This window comes from Diplotaxodon limnothrissa, linkage group LG3, assembly GCF_057381915.1.
Source record: "Diplotaxodon limnothrissa isolate DT_005_m linkage group LG3, D_limnothrissa_male_GT1.1, whole genome shotgun sequence".
Taxonomy (NCBI): Eukaryota; Metazoa; Chordata; class Actinopteri; order Cichliformes; family Cichlidae; genus Diplotaxodon; species Diplotaxodon limnothrissa.
In genome coordinates this window covers 1,286,239-1,306,494 of record NC_140598.1, presented here as the reverse complement: position 1 = coordinate 1,306,494, position 20,256 = coordinate 1,286,239, and the positions used below count along the sequence as shown (strand labels likewise).

At 43.1% G+C, this 20,256-nt stretch overlaps 2 protein-coding genes across 2 annotated transcripts in view; both read left to right on the top strand.

The window, feature by feature from the left end:
* The window catches only part of LOC146634242 (uncharacterized), a 241,186-nt gene that overhangs the window by 164,032 nt on the left and 56,898 nt on the right, over positions 1-20,256 (top strand). The window lies entirely within an intron of this gene.
* Positions 8,321-20,256, top strand: part of LOC146634245 (protein NLRC3-like) — a 43,290-nt gene continuing 31,354 nt past the window's right edge. The window contains exon 1 of the mRNA XM_085375454.1: positions 8,321-8,558. Coding sequence (XP_085231580.1) covers positions 8,321-8,558 — 238 coding nt within the window. The remainder of the gene's footprint in view (positions 8,559-20,256) is intronic.

Below are 20,256 nucleotides of genomic sequence, written 5' to 3'. Positions count from 1 at the left end.
TACATCCACCACTTCATTTTCTTATCTGCATTTTAAATTCAGTCTTACAGAATGAGAGGGAAATGAATTAGTAAATCTGATTAATTTGTTTTGAAAATGTAAGAAATAGAAAGTACAGATATTTGTTTAAAAATGTAGGGAATAAAAGTAAAAAGTAGTCTGAAAATAAAAATACTCAAGTACAGATACCTGAAGTGCCTTAAGTACAATAACTAATTATTAAGTGTGCCTATGCCAAGAGGCACACTTAATAACTCACCCCACAGTTTTGAGACAAGCTTCACATATGTTATATCATTTTGTGCGGCTGGATCTGGAATGGTGTACTATGACTTTTGGTGTTTATGACTTTTATACTTTTTTAAATATTAATATTTTAGTGCAAATTTTGGCCCATTGACATGATGGAAAACTCCATATCCCACAATTCATAGCACACCTCTGCCGCCATATCCCACAATTCATAGCTCACCTCTGCCAGTCAAACAATGGAGCCCACCTCTTCGTTTTATATATTGCTTTTATTAATGTTTCTAGGTGACAAAATAAACTTTTAAGATATTTTCAGGCAAAAATGTAGCTGTGTAAACTTCAAATATCTGTTCGTTTTATCAAGACATCCCATATTAACAACAGTGCTCTGACGATGTTGCTGCCATATGGCAGCAAGCCGGCTAGCTAGCGCTTGGCTGAAAAGCAACAGCTAGGGCGACTCTCTCTCTTGTTTCACCTCCCGGGTCTCTCACAAATACTCGCACAGACTCGGAGTCACAGTTTCGTTTTTATGGGCCGATGATTCATTTATTCATTTTAGTAATGGTATAAACAGTGAAAGGTGGTGGATTGTCCAGATGCTGGTCGATGTGCAAAAATAACTGAGTTGTTTGGTGGTGGCTAACGCGGAGCTCCAACAGAGGGCAGCTAGCCACCGGTGTATGACAGAAAGGACATGCAGGAGCCGAGCGACCGGGCCTGGCTTACACCGAGAGCGGTTCTCTGTCTCGTTTCACACCCCTCTCTCTCTCTCGCGCCGCCGGTACGAGTGTCCGGTGAACTGAATGTCAGGTAAGACATTATGTATATTTTCGTTGTGCTGACTTTTTACAATCAGTTACAATAAGTCGTACTGCGCGCTAGCTAGCATGACAGACTTTCTATACAGCTGGGTGCGTGCTTTGTTACTGATGGTGAACTTTCTTGTATTCATAAGGTTCGTTAGTAGAGTTGCCAAACGTCCCGTGCAAACGGAATCGTCCCGCATTCAGAGAAAATATTACACATTTCGTATTGAGCTGAAAAGGAACACAGTTTGTCCCGTACATCAGCTACAATGGAAAAAGACACAAAGCTGGATTTATTCTCTCGTTACGCTGCACAGCGGACTCTTCCCCTGTCATTCTCTCGCCTGTTGCAACTTCAATCATGAAACTAATAAATGATCAGCTGATTGGCTTTTCTCTCGTGTTTGTTTATCGCCCACTTTGCGCCAGAAAGAGGAAACCAGCGGATGTCACGCTAAACAACAGCAGCACGTTTAAGCTTGATCAGCTGCTGTTAGAATTTATTTGATATTAATTCTAGTATCAGCTGGATGGTCAAGACAATGGGTGGTCAGAAGAAAAGGAAAAGGTAAAGGACAGAGGGACGGAAGATAACCACCCATCATCTTTGTAGCTGACAGCTGGTAACTGTGCAGGGGCGGGTCTAGCAAAGTTTTGCCAGGGGGGCAGGTGTGGCATTAACAGGAAAAGGGGGGCACAAAGAAATACTTTTCTTTCTTATTCTCATTTAAAATGTCTCACTTTTATCAAATATTTATCTGTATCAAGTTTTTATCTGATGTCAAATCTATAGAAATCATACATATACCAACAAGACAGTGTACATCACTGTCACAACAGCGGTTGTTTTCATTCAAAGGCTTTATGACTTTTCCTATAATACCTGGTGGGCCGGTCTCTAATCCCTCCATATTGTGGCCAATCACATGCGAGGATATAGTATAATAGAAGTAATAAATGCATGAACTAGTTTTTCAGCATCACTCTGAGACAGGATATTTCTAATTTTAGAGATTTTGCACAAATAGAAGAAAGCATTCCTACATATTTGTTTAATATGGGCATTGAAGGACACATCCTGTTCAAAAATGACTCCAACGTTCCTCACAGTGTTACTGGAGGCCAATGTAATGTGATCCAGAGTAAGAATCTGGTTAAGTAAAGGAAAAACATGTTGCATTTGCATTTGCAGTAAAGAAAAACTGAAAAACTGTTAGAACCTGTTTAATGTCTGAGAGCTGCAGTGGTTCTGATAAAGAGTGAGCAGTCTGAGATGTCAGTGAGCAGTAACAAGGAGAAAATGTTTGCTGCCTGTTGAACAGAAACACTTTCCAAGACAAATGAAAGCTGAATGATCAGAGACACTTACAGCAGTGACGCTGAGTCCTGGTTCTCCTCACAGATCCAAGAGTTCACAGAGTGGAGCTGAAGACTTCACTTCACCTGAGCTGGATCACCTCACAGGCAAACACTGACACAATAAGTCTCAGAACTTCCTGTCGAGCACAGCAGGCTCCACCTCAGCCTCTAAAACCTGAATGTTGACTTCTTGGAACAAACTGGTTTGATCTGTTTGTGTTTCCAGTTAAAGGGAGGGACAGTGTCACTTACACACTTAAAACTGTTTCATAAAACACTGTGAACAAACACTGGAAGAAGACATCCAAAATCCAGCACTTGGGATCTGTTGTGGTACAAGTACTGCACCACCACTGAGTTAGTGTTTGTATAAATGTGGTGAAGCAAAGCCAAAAAGAAAACCCCACCATCATGTGTATAAAAATACTTATTGGATAAATAATGAAAGAATCAGCACAACATACCAAAGAAAGAAAAATGAGGTCAGGGCCTCAGACAGAAATGATAAAGATATAAAACATGACAGTTGTATATGAACACAGGTCTGAACAGGTTGGTCCTGATCTGCTCATTAAAATCTGCATTATCTCGCTTTTTCATCTTTAATCACTGGTGAAATAAAGCTGCTTTGTTTGATGATGATTGATGTGGTTGTGTTTCCTGCTTTCAGTCTTCCAAGGAAATTTTCAGACTAGAAATACTAGAAACCGCCTGCAACACAGTTTCAGTTGGCAGCGCCCCTGCTCTTTGTGAAACAACAACAACATGTTATTTAACAGACCTGTAAAAAGACTAACACAAACCAAGAGTTTAACTTCAAAACTGAATTAAACACACACAATGCACACACATAATCCTGAATCAGAGGAACAGTATTGGAAACTGATAAAAACATGAACTCAACTTATTAAACGTTAATATTTACCAGTTACCATCACTCATGTGTGGTTTTATTGATGTCTGTGGTTCTCAGTCACCCAGGTCATGGTGATCTCAGGAGCTTGGAAGGAAAAGACTGAACGTCATTAATTTTTGTCCGAGAAGCTTCTTCATTTCTGAGAACATTTGGTGGAGAGTCCCAGATTTTTAAGGCCTGTTGGGAGTGTCCTTAAGAGGGTTGTGGAGCCACTATTGATCCTCTGCCTAATCACACGGGCCCAGGGGTGAAAACGGGTGTGTCATTGTCAGCAGAGCTTTCTAATATTTATATTTTATCCTGGCACAGTTGGTGTGGAGCACTCAAAATTTCATTGTATTTGTAAATGACGATAAAAAGCTATTTTACTCTATTCTATTCTTTCTCAGATCTTTAAGGACACACTGCACACCATTTTGAGATATGCGAAGTTTTCAGCTAATCACCTTTTTGCACCAACAAGTTGACTTCTTTCAGTTTGAGCAAGCCACGTAGTCTGAAAGGAGCCTGAGGAGTGATACTTGACTGTCACTCATGCAGGGGTTAAAGCTGAGAAGCCTGGAGCTGTAACTGAACATTCTTCTGCTCATTCAGGTTTTGCAGAAACTCCCAGGATAGATAAAGAAGAATGGAAATATGTTTTAAACTATGGACAAAGTAACCCTGACACCTTTGAAAAGTCCGAATTAAAATGTGTTTAATTCAGTTTTGAAGTTAAACTCTTGGTTTGTGTTAGTCTTTTTACAGGTCTGTTAAATAACATGTTGTTGTTGTTTCACAAAGAGCAGGGGCGCTGCCAACTGAAACTGTGTTGCAGGCGGTTTCTAGTATTTCTAGTCTGAAAATTTCCTTGGAAGACTGAAAGCAGGAAACACAACCACATCAATCATCATCAAACAAAGCAGCTTTATTTCACCAGTGATTAAAGATTAAAAAGCGAGATAATGCAGATTTTAATGAGCAGATCAGGACCAACCTGTTCAGACCTGTGTTCATATACAACTGTCATGTTTTATATCTTTATCATTTCTGTCTGAGGCCCTGACCTCATTTTTCTTTCTTTGGTATGTTGTGCTGATTCTTTCATTATTTATCCAATAAGTATTTTTATACACATGATGGTGGGGTTTTCTTTTTGGCTTTGCTTCACCACATTGAAGGCTGCTTCTAACAGCTTGGACGAGTTTACGGACACTGTCACCTCCTATATCCACTTCTGTGAGGACAGCATTGTGCCATCACGCACCAGGGTGAGTTATAACAATGACAAACCCTGGTTTACTCCTAAACTCAAAAAGCTGTGGCTGGAAAAGAGAAAGGCGTTCAGAAGCGGAGACAGGGACTGCTACAGAGAGGCCAAGTACAGGTTCACTAAAGAAGTGGACATTGCTAAACATCAGCACTCTGAGAAGATGCAGCAGCAGATCTCAGAGAATGACTCGGCCTCTGTGTGGAAAGGTTTTAGGAATATCACAAACTACAAGCCTAAAACCCCCCACTCCACTGATGACTTGCTCTTGGCCAACACCCTCAACGACTTCTACTGCCGTTTTGACGAGCCATCAGGCAGCCTTCACACCTCCAACGGCCCCAACAATAGAGACACTTTGGACACTCATTCCCCCACCTCTCCCCCCTCCATAGAGCCATCACCACCTTCAAACTGTTCACCTACAACACCCCCCTCCTCACCCCACACAAAAGAGGATTTCACACCACCTCCTCCCACCACAACTCTTCATATTCATGAAGCAGATGTGAGGAAGCAGTTTAAGAGTCTGAATGCTCGGAAAGCTCCCGGCCCAGACGGTGTGTCTCCTGCCACCCTCAGACACTGTGCAAACGACCTGGCCCCAGTGTTTTCTGGCATTTTCAACTCTTCACTGCAGGCATGTCATGTGCCTTCCTGCTTCAAGTCCTCTACCATAATCCCTGTCCCCAAGAAACCTAGGATCACTGGACTAAATGACTACAGACCCGTGGCTCTGACATCTGTGGTCATGAAGTCATTTGAGCGCCTAGTTCTCTCCCATCTCAGGACCCTCACGGCCCCCCTCCTGGACCCCTGCAGTTTGCATATAGAGCCAACAGGTCTGTAGACGACGCCATCAACATGGCCCTACACTTCATCCTGCAGCATCTGGACTCCCCAGGAACCTACGCCAGGATCCTGTTTGTGGACTTCAGCTCTGCCTTCAACACCATCCTTCCAGACCATCTCCGAGACAAGCTTTCCCAGATGAATGTGCCTGATCCCATCTGCCGGTGGATCACTGACTTCCTGACGGACAGGAAGCAGCATGTGAGGCTGGGAAAGAATGTCTCGGACTCCCGGACCATCAGCACCGGCTCCCCTCAGGGCTGTGTTCTTTCTCCTCTGCTCTTCTCCCTGTACACCAACTGCTGCACCTCCACCCACCAGTCTGTCAAGCTAATCAAGTTTGCAGATGACACCACCGTTATTGGGCTCATCTCGGACAGGGACGAGTCTGCCTACAGGAGGGAGGTTGAACGTCTGGTGTCCTGGTGCAGCCACAACAACCTGGTGCTGAATGCCCAGAAGACAGTGGAGATTATTGTGGACTTCAGGAAGCACACAGCCCCACTCCCCCCCATCATCCTGACTGACACCCCCATCACCTCTGTGGACTCATTCCGCTTCCTGGGTACCACCATCACCCAGGACCTGAAGTGGGAGCCCACCATCACCTCCGTCATCAAGAAAGCCCAGCAGAGGATGTACTTCCTGAGGCAGCTGAAGAAATTCAACCTGCCAACACGGACGATGATGCAGTTCTACACTGCAATCATCGAGTCCATCCTCACCTCCTCCATCACCGTGTGGTACGCTGGAGCCACTATCAGGGACAAACAGAGACTGCAGCGTGTTGTGCGCTCTGCTGAGAAGGTGATTGGCTGCAGACTCCCATCTCTGCAGGACCTGTACACCTCCAGGACATTGCGGCGTGCAGCTCGGATCTCAGATGACCCTTCTCACCCTGGACACAGTCTGTTTGACCTGCTCCCCTCAGGCAGGAGGCTCCGGTCCATTCGCACCAGAACCTCTCGCCACAAGAACAGTTTCTTCCCCTCTGCTGTTGGACACATGAACAATAACCACATGACTGTCCCCGCCACTAACACATGACCCTACGCTGTGTCACTGCATCATTCCATGTTTGGCACTGATCACCACCTGCACTCATGTATATATCTTTCTACGTAGCACTCTTAATTCTTATTCTCATGTATATATCTCATGTATATCTCATGCACATATCTTTCTACGTAGCACTTTTAATTCTTATTCTTATTTTTATATTTTTATGACACTATGTTTGCACTGAAGCACCGCAGCAATTTCCTAATGTTGTAAACCTGCTCAACATTTGGCAATAAACCCCTTTCTGATTCTGATTCTGATTCTGATTTATACAAACACTAACTCAGTGGTGGTGCAGTACTTGTACCACAACAGATCCCAAGTGCTGGATTTTGGATGTCTTCTTCCAGTGTTTGTTCACAAGTGTTTTATAAAACAGTTTTAAGTGTGTAAGTGACACTGTCCCTCCCTTTAACTGGAAACACAAACAGATCAAACCAGTTTGTTCCAAGAAGTCAACATTCAGGTTTTAGAGGCTGAGGTGGAGCCTGCTGTGCTCGACAGGAAGTTCTGAGACTTATTGTGTCAGTGTTTGCCTGTGAGGTGATCCAGCTCAGGTGAAGTGAAGTCTTCAGCTCCACTCTGTGAACTCTTGGATCTGTGAGGAGAACCAGGACTCAGCGTCACTGCTGTAAGTCTCTCTGATCATTCAGCTTTCAATTGTCTAGGAAAGTGTTTCTGTTCAACAGGCAGCAAACATTTTCTCCTTGTTACTGCTCACTGACATCTCAGACTGCTCACGCTTTATCAGAACCACTGCAGCTCTCAGACATCACATTCTAAAAACACATATAAGACAAATGCATCATAAGATTTGTGTTTGTGGAGAATTTGTCCTGATCTTTACACCTTCACCTCACCTTCTTTACACCTTGAAGGTTTTACAGAGGACTTTGTACATATTTGTAATATACTATAATGTACTTCTATTCACACAGAGCAATTCTTTCTAACCTCTCAGAGCACTTTGATCACAGTCCACATTCATACAATACAGCACTTTATCCTGAACACTTTGAGCACTCATCTCGCTCACATCAGCAGCCAGTTTAGACCCACCAGTTAACCGAAATCCACACAGCTTCTCCCTCTGGTACAGTGTGTGATATATTACACCTCCGTTTCTCTACAGGGCACTGTGAGACCATTAATCACTGCTGCTGATGTTTGCTGCCTGTCTCTATCAGAAGTGTTTAGATGATGGTTCAAAAACAGAATAAAAATTGAGACGTCATGTAGAGTTGAAATTGTATATGACATGATCTTTTAATGAGTGACTTATGTATATATATATGTATATATTGTGCTATTCTTAGTTAGCGTATTGTCTGTCTTGTCTTAATGTTGGTTTATGTTGGTTTATAATGGGGCACTGTAACAAAAAAATAATTTCCCCAGGGATCAATAAAGTATTCTGATTCTGATTCTGATTCTGATCTACAAGCATAAACTTTACAATCGTGTAAAATTATTGTTGTGCTGAGGACTCATGCGGGCATGCTACTCCATACACAAATACGAAGCAACCTGTCAGCACGTAAAACTATTTTATGATAACAACAAAAACAAATAGAGGGCCATTTTTTTATAATAGTTTTTTTTTTGTGTGATTGTTTCCAGGGTCCTGACAGAGACCATTGTATCTTCCTTCTGTGTTAAAATATGATGGTGAACTGAGGATTAAAAACAGAGGGTCATAAATCACATATCAGAAACAGACCAGGGTGTAATGTGTGAAAACTGTTGATGAGTCACATGGGACACACTATTCCATGTTGGCCTTTGCATTGAAAATGTCCTCTCCTGTTTTTATAGAGAAAGATGGAGACGTCTGTAGATGAACAGCTGCTGGATATTTTGGAGGAGTTGGGTGAGGAGAAGCTGAAAGCCTTCCACAGGTGTCTTCAGGATCCTCAGGTACTTGGTGGTTTTCCAGCCATCAAACAGTCCCAACTGGAGACAGCAGATGAACTGGAGACAGTGGATTTGATCATGGAGACATATACTGATGATGTGATGAAGGTCACCAACTTGATTTTAAAGAAGATAAGAGAAACAGGTACCACAACATCTCCAACAGTAATAAAATACAGCAGTGCCAGTCTTTATAAAACCTTTTTCTTTCTTACTTTTGTTCCACACTATTGATGCCTCCTATTTGAAATTCGTAGGAATAACAGTGGTTACAGTTGAGTAACATTACACGGAAATTGATGTAACTGGACCCAAATACTCGGAGTAATAATGTGTAAATAAAGAGATGTCCACGAGGTAAAAGCAGTTAGTAAGAGTATCGTAATACTTGGGTAACAATATGATAACCTGTGTGAAATAGGGAAATAATGTCTGTGACTTTGTATCTTTACATGTTTATACAGTTTTACTTGGAATAATCTCATTACAATAATAAGGTGCTACTGGCTGATGTTTTAGCATGTTTGTATCTTGTTACCATATAATACATAATGCAATAATACAGAATGTAACTGTTGTGTTTAAAACTTTTGATTATTACATAGAAACACACATGGTAGTTTCTCTGTAATAAGCAGGATTGATGCAAAATCCAAATTGCCTGTTTCCAGTCAATAACATATAATTAACTATTAAAGCAAACAAGACAGTGAAAAGTACCAAAAAGGGTGACCAAAAAACAAGGGGGGGGGGGACAACCCACCCCACCCCTCCCTCCCCACACCATTCCCTTATCCCAGAGTGCTATCAGCTTGTTTTAACCTATGGTGAAGATCACATAAACTCTCTTTTGTTCATAATTTCCAGATACTCAATGAGTGGCCTCCAAATCTGATCCAAGTCGTCCAGTTTGTCATTTATAATAGGCAGATCCTTTCCAGATTAAGAGTATCTGTCAGTCCTGAAATCAAGGTTTTCAGAGAGGGCACTTCCTATCCCTTCCATAGCAGGAAAATCAGTCTCTTTGCAAACATTAGGCCATAGGACAGGAGGGAAGTCTGTGCACGCTTAAGTTTTTCAGATTGTTCCGACAGTCCAGTAAGAATCAAAATGGGGTCAGGGTCTAATTGCACATCAAAAAGTTTGGAAAAAAAGTAAAACACAGAAACCCCAAAACATTGTAACTTGGTACACATTACAACACTTTTAAGCAGATCAGCTTCTGCACATTGACATTTATCAGAAATTGGTGACGTTTCAGGAAATATCTCATGTAATCTTGTCTTTGAGTAGTGCAATTTGTGAATAATTTTAAACTGAATTAACCTATGTTGCGCGTTGATAGAGCATGAATTAACATAATGTAGCCCTTTAGCCCAGATATCATTCTGAATTTCCGAGCCTCTTACCCTTTCTCAAGCTGATTTTATTTTACCCGTATCCTTCTGTCACAGTGACTGTAATATCTCATATAAAAAACCAACAGCATGCTTTTCTTTTATACAATCCACCAGGCATTGATCAAGCTTACCTGCAGTTGCAGACTCAAATTTTTGGAGTTTTAGTATGTAGTGGTTAGACTACATGCCTTTGGAACCCAGGATCGCAAGTTCGATTCCTGCCTGGGGTGTCTGTATCCAGTAAGTATCCTTAGTATCCTAAGGCTAGACCCCCTATGCTAAGCGAGCCTACCGCAGACATGAGCGAGACAGATAAATATGAAGGCATGCTGGCTGAAAAGTGGGCTACTGGAACAAGAAGGCATCGGTGGGCAAGAGACGAAAACAGGGCGTTGTTGGAATGCTACTACGCAAGTAACCCCGGCGGAAGGGGCTACATGAATAGGATGACGGACCTATGGATTCTTCGATACCAACATCCACAATGACGGCAAAACAACTAGTAGCTCAGTGTTCCAACAGGACGCCAGGTCAGGGGGGAGATATCATCACCCCCACCCGAGATTGGGTACATAGCCCCAAGTGCGATAGGACTGTTGAGTGCGAGAGGAACTGACCTACAATACGGCAGCAGTGATCAGTGAGATGCTTGGCTACAAGTTGAACAGCCACAAGGGGCAGTACCCTCCATGGAGAAGGGCAAGATGCATAAGAAATACAGCAAGCTGTCCATACCTGAGGCCTTGGAAACTGCCAAGCAAAGACTCACAGCCTTGGCCAGCCGCTTGAGGAGGTACACCAGAGAGATAGAAGGCAGGAGAATAAACCAGCTGTTCTCCACAGAACCAGCAAAGCTGTACTCTCAGTGGCAAGGGAACAATAACAATAAGAAAACAGCACCACCAAGGCTGGAGACAGAACAATACTGGAAGAGCATATGGGAGAAGGACGCAACCCATAACGGCAATGCTCAGTGGCTAGTGGATCTGAGGGCAGACCACAGCGACCTCCCTGAACAGGGTCCAGTAACCATCACAATGGCAGATATCCAAGAAAGGGTCTCCAGTATGAAGAGTTGGACAGCACCAGGGCCCGACATGGCTCACGCTTACTGGCTAAAGAAGCTGACTGCACTCCACGAGCGTCTGGCAGCTAGTTAACGAGAGACACCCGGAATGGCTAACCGAAGGTCGGACGGTCCTGATCCCCAAGGACCCCAAGACGGGACCGGTCCCCTCCAACTACCGACCAATAACCTGCCTCAGTACTACATGGAAGCTCCTGTCAGGCATCATATCGGCTAAGATGAACAGGCACATGGGTCAATACATGAGTGGGACACAGAAAGGAATTGGCAAAAATACCAGAAGTGCAAAACACCAGCTACTGTACAAGATCAATGGGACCCTAAGAGCCTTCATCAGGAACTCAATGGGGATGTGGACTCCCCATTGACTCCCCAACTCCAACACCAAGTCACCATAGCACAAGTCACCATCAAGTGCGGGATCTACCAAGGAGATGCTCTGTCCCCACTGCTGTTCTTCATAGGCCTGAACCCCCTCAGTGAGATCATTAACAAGACTGGCTACGGATACGGAACGGAGCAGTTGTCAGCCACCTCCTGTACATGGATGACATCAAGCTGTATGCCAAGAGTGAACGAGACATCAATTCACTGATCCACACTACCAGGCTATACAGCAATGACATTGGAATGTCGTTCGGACTGGAGAAGTGTAGTCGGATGGTAACAAAGAGAGGGAAGGTAGTCAGAACTGAGGGGATTGAACTACCAGAAGGCAACATTGCAGACATAGAGGACAGTTACAAGTACCTGGGGATCCCGCAGGCGAATGGGAACCATGAAGAGGCCGCTAGAAAGGCTGCAACCACCAAGTACCTGCAGAGGGTCAGGCAAGTCCTGAGGAGTCAGCTGAATGGTAAGAACAAGATCCGGGCCATCAACACGTACGCCCTGCCCGTGATCAGGTACCCTGCTGGGGTAATAGGCTGGCCAAAGGAGGAGATAGAAGCCACTGACATAAAGACAAGAAAGCTCCTTACCATGCATGGAGGGTTTCACCCCAAGTCCAGCACCCTGAGGCTGTACGCTAAGCGGAAGGAAGGAGGCCGGGGACTGGTGACTGTCAGCACCACAGTCCAGGATGAGACAATGAACATCCAAGAATACATTGGGAAGATGGCCCCAACTGACCGAGTGCTCAGTGAATACCTCAGGCAGCAGAAACCCAAGAAAGAGGAGGGAGACGAGGAACCATCATGGAAGGACAGGCCCCTGCATGGTATGTACCACCAGCAGATAGAGGAGGTGGCTGATATCCAGAAATCCTACCAGTGGCTGGACAAAGCTGGACTGAAAGACAGCACAGAGGCACTAATCATGGCAGCACAAGAACAAGCTCTGAGTACAAGATCCATAGAGGCTGGGGTCTATCACACCAGGCAAGACCCCAGGTGCAGGCTGTGTAAAGATGCCCCAGAGACAATCCAGCACATAACAGCAGGGTGCAAGATGCTAGCAGCCAAGGCATACATGGAACGCCATAACCAAGTGGCCGGCATAGTGTACAGGAACATCTGTGCCGAGTATAACCTGGAAGTCCCGAGGTCAAAATGGCAGATGCCCCAAGGGTGGTGGAGAATGACCGACCTAAGATCCTGTGGGACTTCCAGATACAGACGGACAAAATGGTGGTGGCTAACCAACCGGACATAGTGGTGGTAGACAAACAGAGGAAGACGGCCGTAGTGATCGATGTAGCGGTTCCGAATGACAGCAATATCAGGAAGAAGGAACACGAGAAGCTGGAGAAATACCAAGGGCTCAGAGAAGAGCTCGAGAGGATGTGGAGGGTGAAGGTAACGGTGGTCCCCGTGGTAATCGGAGCACTAGGTGCGGTGACTCCCAAGCTAGGCGAGTGGCTCCAGCAGATCCCGGGAATAACATCGGAGATCGCTGTCCAGAAGAGCGCAGTCCTGGGAACAGCTAAGATACTGCGCAGGACCCTCAAGCTCCCAGGCTTCTGGTAGAGGACCCGAGCTTGAAGGATAAACCGCCCGCAGGGGCGTGCTGGGTGTTTTATATATATATATATATATGTACACACTAGTTATTAAATAAAGAAAATCTTAAATAGGAATTGGAGGGGGGGGGGGGAGCAGATGGGATATTGCACAGGAATGAGCAGCAGTACAAACTAAACAGTACAAAAGGTTTTTTTTGTGGCAGTTGTTACAGTATTGCACTTTTTAAAATATAAATAAATAAAGTGAAGTGACCAGTGCAGATTAAACAGAGTAGCTTCTGAGTGCGTCCTGTGGACTGTGTTGTTTGTGTGTTTAAGTGTTGTGGTTGATGGTAGAAACTGTGTTTAAGTCTTGTAGTCCAAGCAGACAGACTCCTGTAACGTCTGCCAGATGGTAACAAGAACAGCTGATGTGCTGGGTGGCTGTGGTCCTTGATGATGCTGTGAGCTTTACGGAGGCAACGCTGGAGATAAATGTCCTGAATGGCAGGAAGCCTCGTGCCAGTGATGTGCTCTGCTGCCTTCACCCTCTGTAGTGATTTACGGCTGCTGGCAGAGCAGCTTCCGTACCAAACTGTGATGCAGCTCATCAGCAAGCTCTCGATTGCACACCTGTAAAAATTTGAGGTGATGTTGGCGTTCATGCCAAACTTCCTCAGCCTTCTCAGGAAGTAAAGCCGCTGGCGAGCTTTCCTGATAGCAGTGTCTGTGTGAAGCAGTGTCTGTGTGAAGGGTCCAGGAGAAGTCTCGGTGATGTTGACTCCAAGGAACTTGAAGCTGCTGACCCTTTCGACCTTGACACTGTTTATGTGGATGGGCTGGTGTTCCCTGACTGGTCGAGAGTCAGGTTATTTTCCAGACACCACTCGTACAGCACCATCACCTCCTCTCTATAGGCCGTCTGATCATTGTCTGTGATGAGGCCTATGATGGTTGTGTCATCCGCAAACTTGATGATGATGTTGGAATCGTGTTTGGCAACACAGTCGTGTGTGAGCAGGGAATATAGGAGGGGGCTAAGCTCACAACCCTGTGGCGTACCTGTGTTTAGGATGAGTGGTGAGGAGGTGTGCTTACCAACTCTCACCACCTGGGGCCTGTTTGTGAGGAAGTTTAGAATCCATCTGCAGATCGGTGTTCCCAGCCCAAGGTTGACGAGCTACAAAGCAAGTTTTGAGGGCATGATGGTGTTAAATGCCGAGCTGTAGTCGATGAAGAGCATCCTTGCATATGTATTCCCTTTTTCCAGGTGAGTGAGGGTGGTGTGCGTTGCCAGGGCGATGGCATCCTCTGTGGCTCTGTTTGTCCAGTAGGCAAACTGAAGAGGGTCCAGTGTGTCAGGGAGGGAGGAGCAGATGTGACCTTTGACCAGCCGCTCCAGGCACTTCATGATGACGGATGTCAGTGCAACAGGACGGTAGTCATTCAGACAGGAGACCACTGATTTTTTGGGAACAGGAATGATGGGGGATGCTTTGAGGGACGTGGGGACCACTGACTGTCTCAGGGAGAGGTTGAAGATGTTGGTGAACACCTCTGCCAGCTGTTGTCTGCGTCAAAACGAGCATAGAAGTTGTTGAGCTCGTCTGCGAGAGATGCAGTGGGCTGAACACTGACTGTGTTGACCTTCTTGTAGTCAGTGATGCAGTCAGTCCATTCCACAGTCGCCTGGTGTCAAAGCTGTGGTAGCTGGACTCCATTTTGTCCCTGTAGTCCTTTCTGGCCTTTTTTATGGACTTCCGGAGGTCGTACCTGGCTGCTTTATATGCATCAGCATCCCCGGAGTTAAAGGCAGAGCTCCGCACTTTTAGCTTGGCGCGAACGTCTTTATTTACCCAGGGTTTCTGATTTGGATATATGCAGACAGTGGTTTTTGTGATGATATCATCCATGCACTTTCCAATATATCCAATGACAGAGTCTGTGACTTCATTGATGTTGCCATCAGCTGCATCCACAAATATCTGCCAGTCAGTTGTGTCAAAGCAGTCCTGTAGGACCTCCTCAGCCTCATTGTCCCATTTGTAGATGACCCTGGAAGCTGGTTTTTCCTGCTTCAGCCTTGGTCTTGTTAAGGGTTCAAATATTGAGGGTGAGTACAAAAACAACGATGGTCCAGCAGAGTTGGTCAAACAATGATTTTAATGAAACACACGCAGCGTGGGGAGATGTACACTTCACACACCAGCTGTAGATCTCCGCCCCCAGAACTACACATCCATTGTTTTAAAGCATCAGGGTAGGATTTATGACGCCCCCTTCATACGTCAACACAGATACAATACATGCATTTTCAAAACCACAAATGTTCTGTTAGCAACTTTTGACACAGTTAGAAAAGAAAATTTTCTTCGCCTCCAAGCCAGGTGTTTCCTGTCGCTGCCAGACGCTCGCTTATCGTCTGGAACATCAGCAGCACGTCCTACAACAAACTTGTCACTTATGCAGGCACAATTTTGCAGTTACAGCGTTTTCCAAAGTATTATTTGAACTCTCGCCTACCCCTGAATCTAACTGCTGTGTAAGTGTGTGTGTATGTATGTGTGTGTCTCGACCTCACACGAACTCTGTCTCATCTCACGAGCTAAAGCTTCTGACCGTTCACCAGAACAGAGGCTCATCCTAATATGTGTAATAGCCTATCTGAAACTATATATGTATTATGTTATGTTTTAATCAAGAACCACTACTAAAAGCTTAATCAAAAGATATAAATGAATAAAAGATAATAATGAATAACCTGGTTATTCAAATAGCATCATCCAAACAACTCCTCAAAATAACTTACACTCTGCTTAGTTTCACTTTCGGGTGCAAAAGCATGTTGTTTCCTGTCAAGAGTTGAGCCTTCCTTATACAACCCAATATAATCAGCATATAAACATTTAAGATTATAAAAAAGGCATTCAAAGGCATTTAAGATTGTAAATTTAAACTCAACAGTTTAAAGTGGTTATAACTGCACCTGTAATAAAGGCTAATTGGGTGCCAATATGTTTAAACATCTGAATGCAATATCAATGCTGTAAATTACTGTATGTTATTAATGCAATGGTAGTGATGATAGTTATGAATAGTGGCAGTAAAATAATTTCTTTAATCCCACAGTCTGTATGCAGGCAGCAGCAGTATGGAACAATGGTCTGCCTTGCCAAAAGCTCTGTGGGGGAGGGGTTTGTAGCACTCTTTGAAGCTAACAATGGTCCAGTGTTTGATCACCTCTTGTGTGGAAGGAGATGTGCTGATAGTATTTGGGGAGAACCTTCTTCATGTTGGCTCTGTTGAAGTCTCCCAGCACAATAAAGGCAGCTTCTGCATTTTTGTTCCCAAGTCCAATAGTGATGTCATACAGTTCGTCCATAGCTTTAGCTTTATCAGCATGTGGGGGAATGTAAACAGCTGAAAGGAGAAATGAACTTACTCAGGAGGTAAAAAGGCCTGACTTTAATGGTCAGCAGCTCGAGGCTCTGAGAGCAGTAGGTTTTTAAAATAAAGTTTTTAAGATACACACATCTCTAGCCCACAAAGAGTTAACCATAAAGCACACCCCTCCTTCCCTTTTCTTGCCTTAGTCCTTCGTTCGGTCTCCCCGGTAAACAGTGAATCCATCCGGCGTGATGCCGCAGTCGGGGACGCTGGGCTCCAGCCATGTCTCTGTGAAGGCCAGAACGCAGCAGTTCCTGATGTCTTGTTGGTGTTTAATCCGTGCATGCAGCTCGTCAAGTTTGTTGTCAAGAGACTGGAGATTCGCGAGCAGGATGCTGGGCAGAGGTGGCTTGCTGTTTCTCTGTCGCATTCAGCACAAAACTCCAGCGCGTTTCCCCCTGTTTGTTTTCCCTCGACGTCGTGCGAGTAAACAAAGGATCCCAGGCAGCAGAGCGTCCACGGAGTCGAAACCCGCTGTAAAGTCCGAACTGGGTGACGAACGTAGCTCCAAAATCGTTTGTCTGTCATACCGAGTGTATGATCGTGCTGTATGCACAGAAATAGAAAGCAGTACAAAATGAATAATAACATTTTTGCTGAGATGACTGGGAGCTCTCGTCGGTGCAGCCATCTTATGGCGCAACTGGAAGTCAAGGAAGACTTTTTGTCAGCCTGGCTACAGTGCTGAAGAGAAACCTGGGGTTGTTCTTATTTTCTTCAATCAGTGATGAATAGTAAGATGTTCTGGCTTTGCGGAGGGCTTTCTTATAAAGCAGCAAACTATTTCTCCAGGCTAAATGATGATCCTCTAGATTTGTGACACGCCATTTCCTCTCCAGATTACGAGTCATCTGCTTTAGGCTACGTGTTTGAGAATTATACCACGGAGTCAGGTACTTCTGATTTGAGGCCTTAGTTTTCACAGGAGCTACAGTATCCAGAGTCGTACGTAGTGAGGAGGTGAAATTATTAACAAGATAATCGACCTCTGTTGGGGTAGCGTTCAGATAGCTGCTCTGCTCTGTGTTGGTACAGGGCATTGGAGATGATAACAGTGGGTGGATCATATTCTTAAACTTAGTTACAGTGCTTTCAGAAAGACATCTACTTTGATAAAGTCTACTCTCCACCGCTGTGTAATCAATTATTGTAAAAGTAAATGTTATCAGGAAATGATCAGACAGCAGAGGGTTTTCAGGAAACACTGTTAAATGTTCAGTTTCTATGCCATATGTTAAAACAAGATCTAGAGTGTGATTAAAGTGGTGGGTGGGTTCTTTTACATTTTGAGAGAAACCAATTGAGTCTAATAACAGATTAAATGCCATGTTGAGGCTGTCATTTTTAGCATCTACATGGATGTTAAAATCACCCACAATAATTATTTTATCTGAGCTCAGAACTAAATTAGATATAAAGTCTGAGAAATCAGACAGAAACTCTGTGTAAGGCCCAGGTGGACGAGATATGATAACTAGAAAAATTTGCATTTCCTGCGAAAATGCAGTGTGGATGCTTTAAAGCTGAAGCTGTCTGCAAAAACTAGCTGAAAAAGCTGAAAAGTTGCAGAAATTGTAAAAACTTTGCAGAAGGAACTGAGGAACTTTGCTAAAATGTAATAACTTAGCAGAACTCCAATATCTTAGAGGAAACATAAAACTTGGCAGAAATACAATAGCATAGCAGAACTTAGCAGAAATATTGTAACTTACCAGAAGCATGATAACTTCTCAAAAATACAAGAATTTAGGAGAAATAGTATAAGATAACAGAAAGAATATATTTAGCCAAAAATACTTAAACATTATGGAAACATTATGATTTAGAAAAATAGTACAACATAGCAGAAATACTGTGATTTACCAGAGACACTGTGATGAACTATGAATATTGTAATTTTAAATTAATACTATGTTTTAGCACAAATGCTATAAAATGGCAGAAATACTATAATTTAGCAGAAAAACTATATTAGGCACAAATCCTATAAAAAGCAGAAATACTATGATTAAGCATAAATACTACATTTAGTAGAAATACTATAATTTAGCAGAAAAACTATATTAGGCACAAATCCTATAAAAAGCAGAAATACTGTACTATGATTTGGTAGAAAAACTATAATTAATCAGAAATACAATATTTAGCACAAATCTTATAAAATAGCAGAAATAGTATGATTTAGCACAATAGTAATAAGTTAAACAGAAAAATTGGAAAAGCAAAATGGACAGCTGAAAAAATGCTGAACATGCTGAGGGTCCCTCAAATATACTTGTTAAATGAAAAAAATCGGCAAAAAAATCTATAACAGCCACACAATCACAAATATGGACACATATGGAAACACACATGCACAGAGAGACACACAAGATCCAATTCAGTCACCCAGTCTAAATATATTGAATTTGAATCTTACAATGAGATCATCCCATAAAAAGGCTTTCTCTCTCTCTCTCTCTCTCTCTCTCTCTCTGTCTCTCTCTGTGTCTCACACACACACACACACACACACACACACACACACACACACACACACACACACACACACAGAAAGAGAGAGAAGCAAGTTCCCTAACCCTCAGTCAAAGGCACATTTGAGCTACTCACCCCCTCCCTCCTGTGCTGAATCAAAGAGCGAGCGAACGAATCACTCACTCACCCCCTCCCTCCTGGCTCACAGCTTCTTCTTCTTCTTCTTGATTGGCAACCAATGTTAAGGTGCATTACCGCCCCCTGGCTCACAGCTCAGTGGACATTTAGATGAGAAAATATATATTTAACACATTTAAGGAAAATACTAATAAAATACAAATAAACAAAATAAATGTTTATTAAGCAATTTTGATAGGAAATTGCTTAATTTTAGAAATGTTTTTGCTCTTTGTTGCTCTTTAAAATAGTTGTTTTTTTAATCATTCATCATAGCAGTGGGATTTACATAAAGAGAAACAAATTAAGTTTGAGTGAAAATGTAAATTTTTTTGCACTCTCTGGTCAACTGACTCAGTGAATCAAATTATCCCAAAACCCTCACTTTGGTGAGTGACTCATTAAAACTCGATTCAGTAAAAAGAATCAAATTTACCATCACTACTTGTTACTTCTCGGATTGATTATTGTAATTCACTTCTTTTTGGTCTTACTCAAAAATCCATTCACAAGCTCCAACACCTCCAGAATTCTGCTGCCGGTATTATCACCAGGACCCCCTCTACCCACCACATCACTCCTGTCCTTTTTTTTTTTTTTTTAACTGTCAGTATAAAGTTTTTCTTTTCTTTTTTTATTTTAATAAAATGATGAACAGAACATTACATTCTATTATTTTTAACACAGGTATGGTTGCTTTTCTTACCCTAATAAATGAAATCATCATTATATATGGAAAAAGGAAGACTGATGTTAAAAAAACAAAGAGAAGAATGAGTACATGTTCAATTGCTTTCAGCTTTCTGTATTTTATTTTTTTTATTTTATTTTATTTTTTTTGCCTGTCCCATTTGGTTCTTTAGCCGTCAGAATTGCTGTCTGAAGACCAACAGGGATACCCAGTGGATTTACTTTGCCAAATGGATCATCATGGCCTTGCCGTATTAGTCCATTTGATCGACCTTTGTTGTTATTATTTATTTTATTTTATTTTCAGATGTTACAGACGGGACAAACATGACTGGGGGATAGGAAAGGGAGAAAGAAAGATGAAGGAAAAGAAAAACAGAAAAAGATAAAGAAAAAAAAATCTCCTGTATCACCTGTTGAGAGAAAAACAGAAAACAAGCAAAAAAACATACCAAACACAACACCATCGCATTAATCTAGCTAAGTGTAAACAGCAGTAAATACTAAATATTGAATGTTGTTGTGCAGCACGCAGGACAGACAGCGCACAACGTGCTTTGAAGTAGCAGCCAGGAAAGGTGTAGTTTATGTCTATGAACACGGTCTGCTAGAGGGTGTAGAGGGC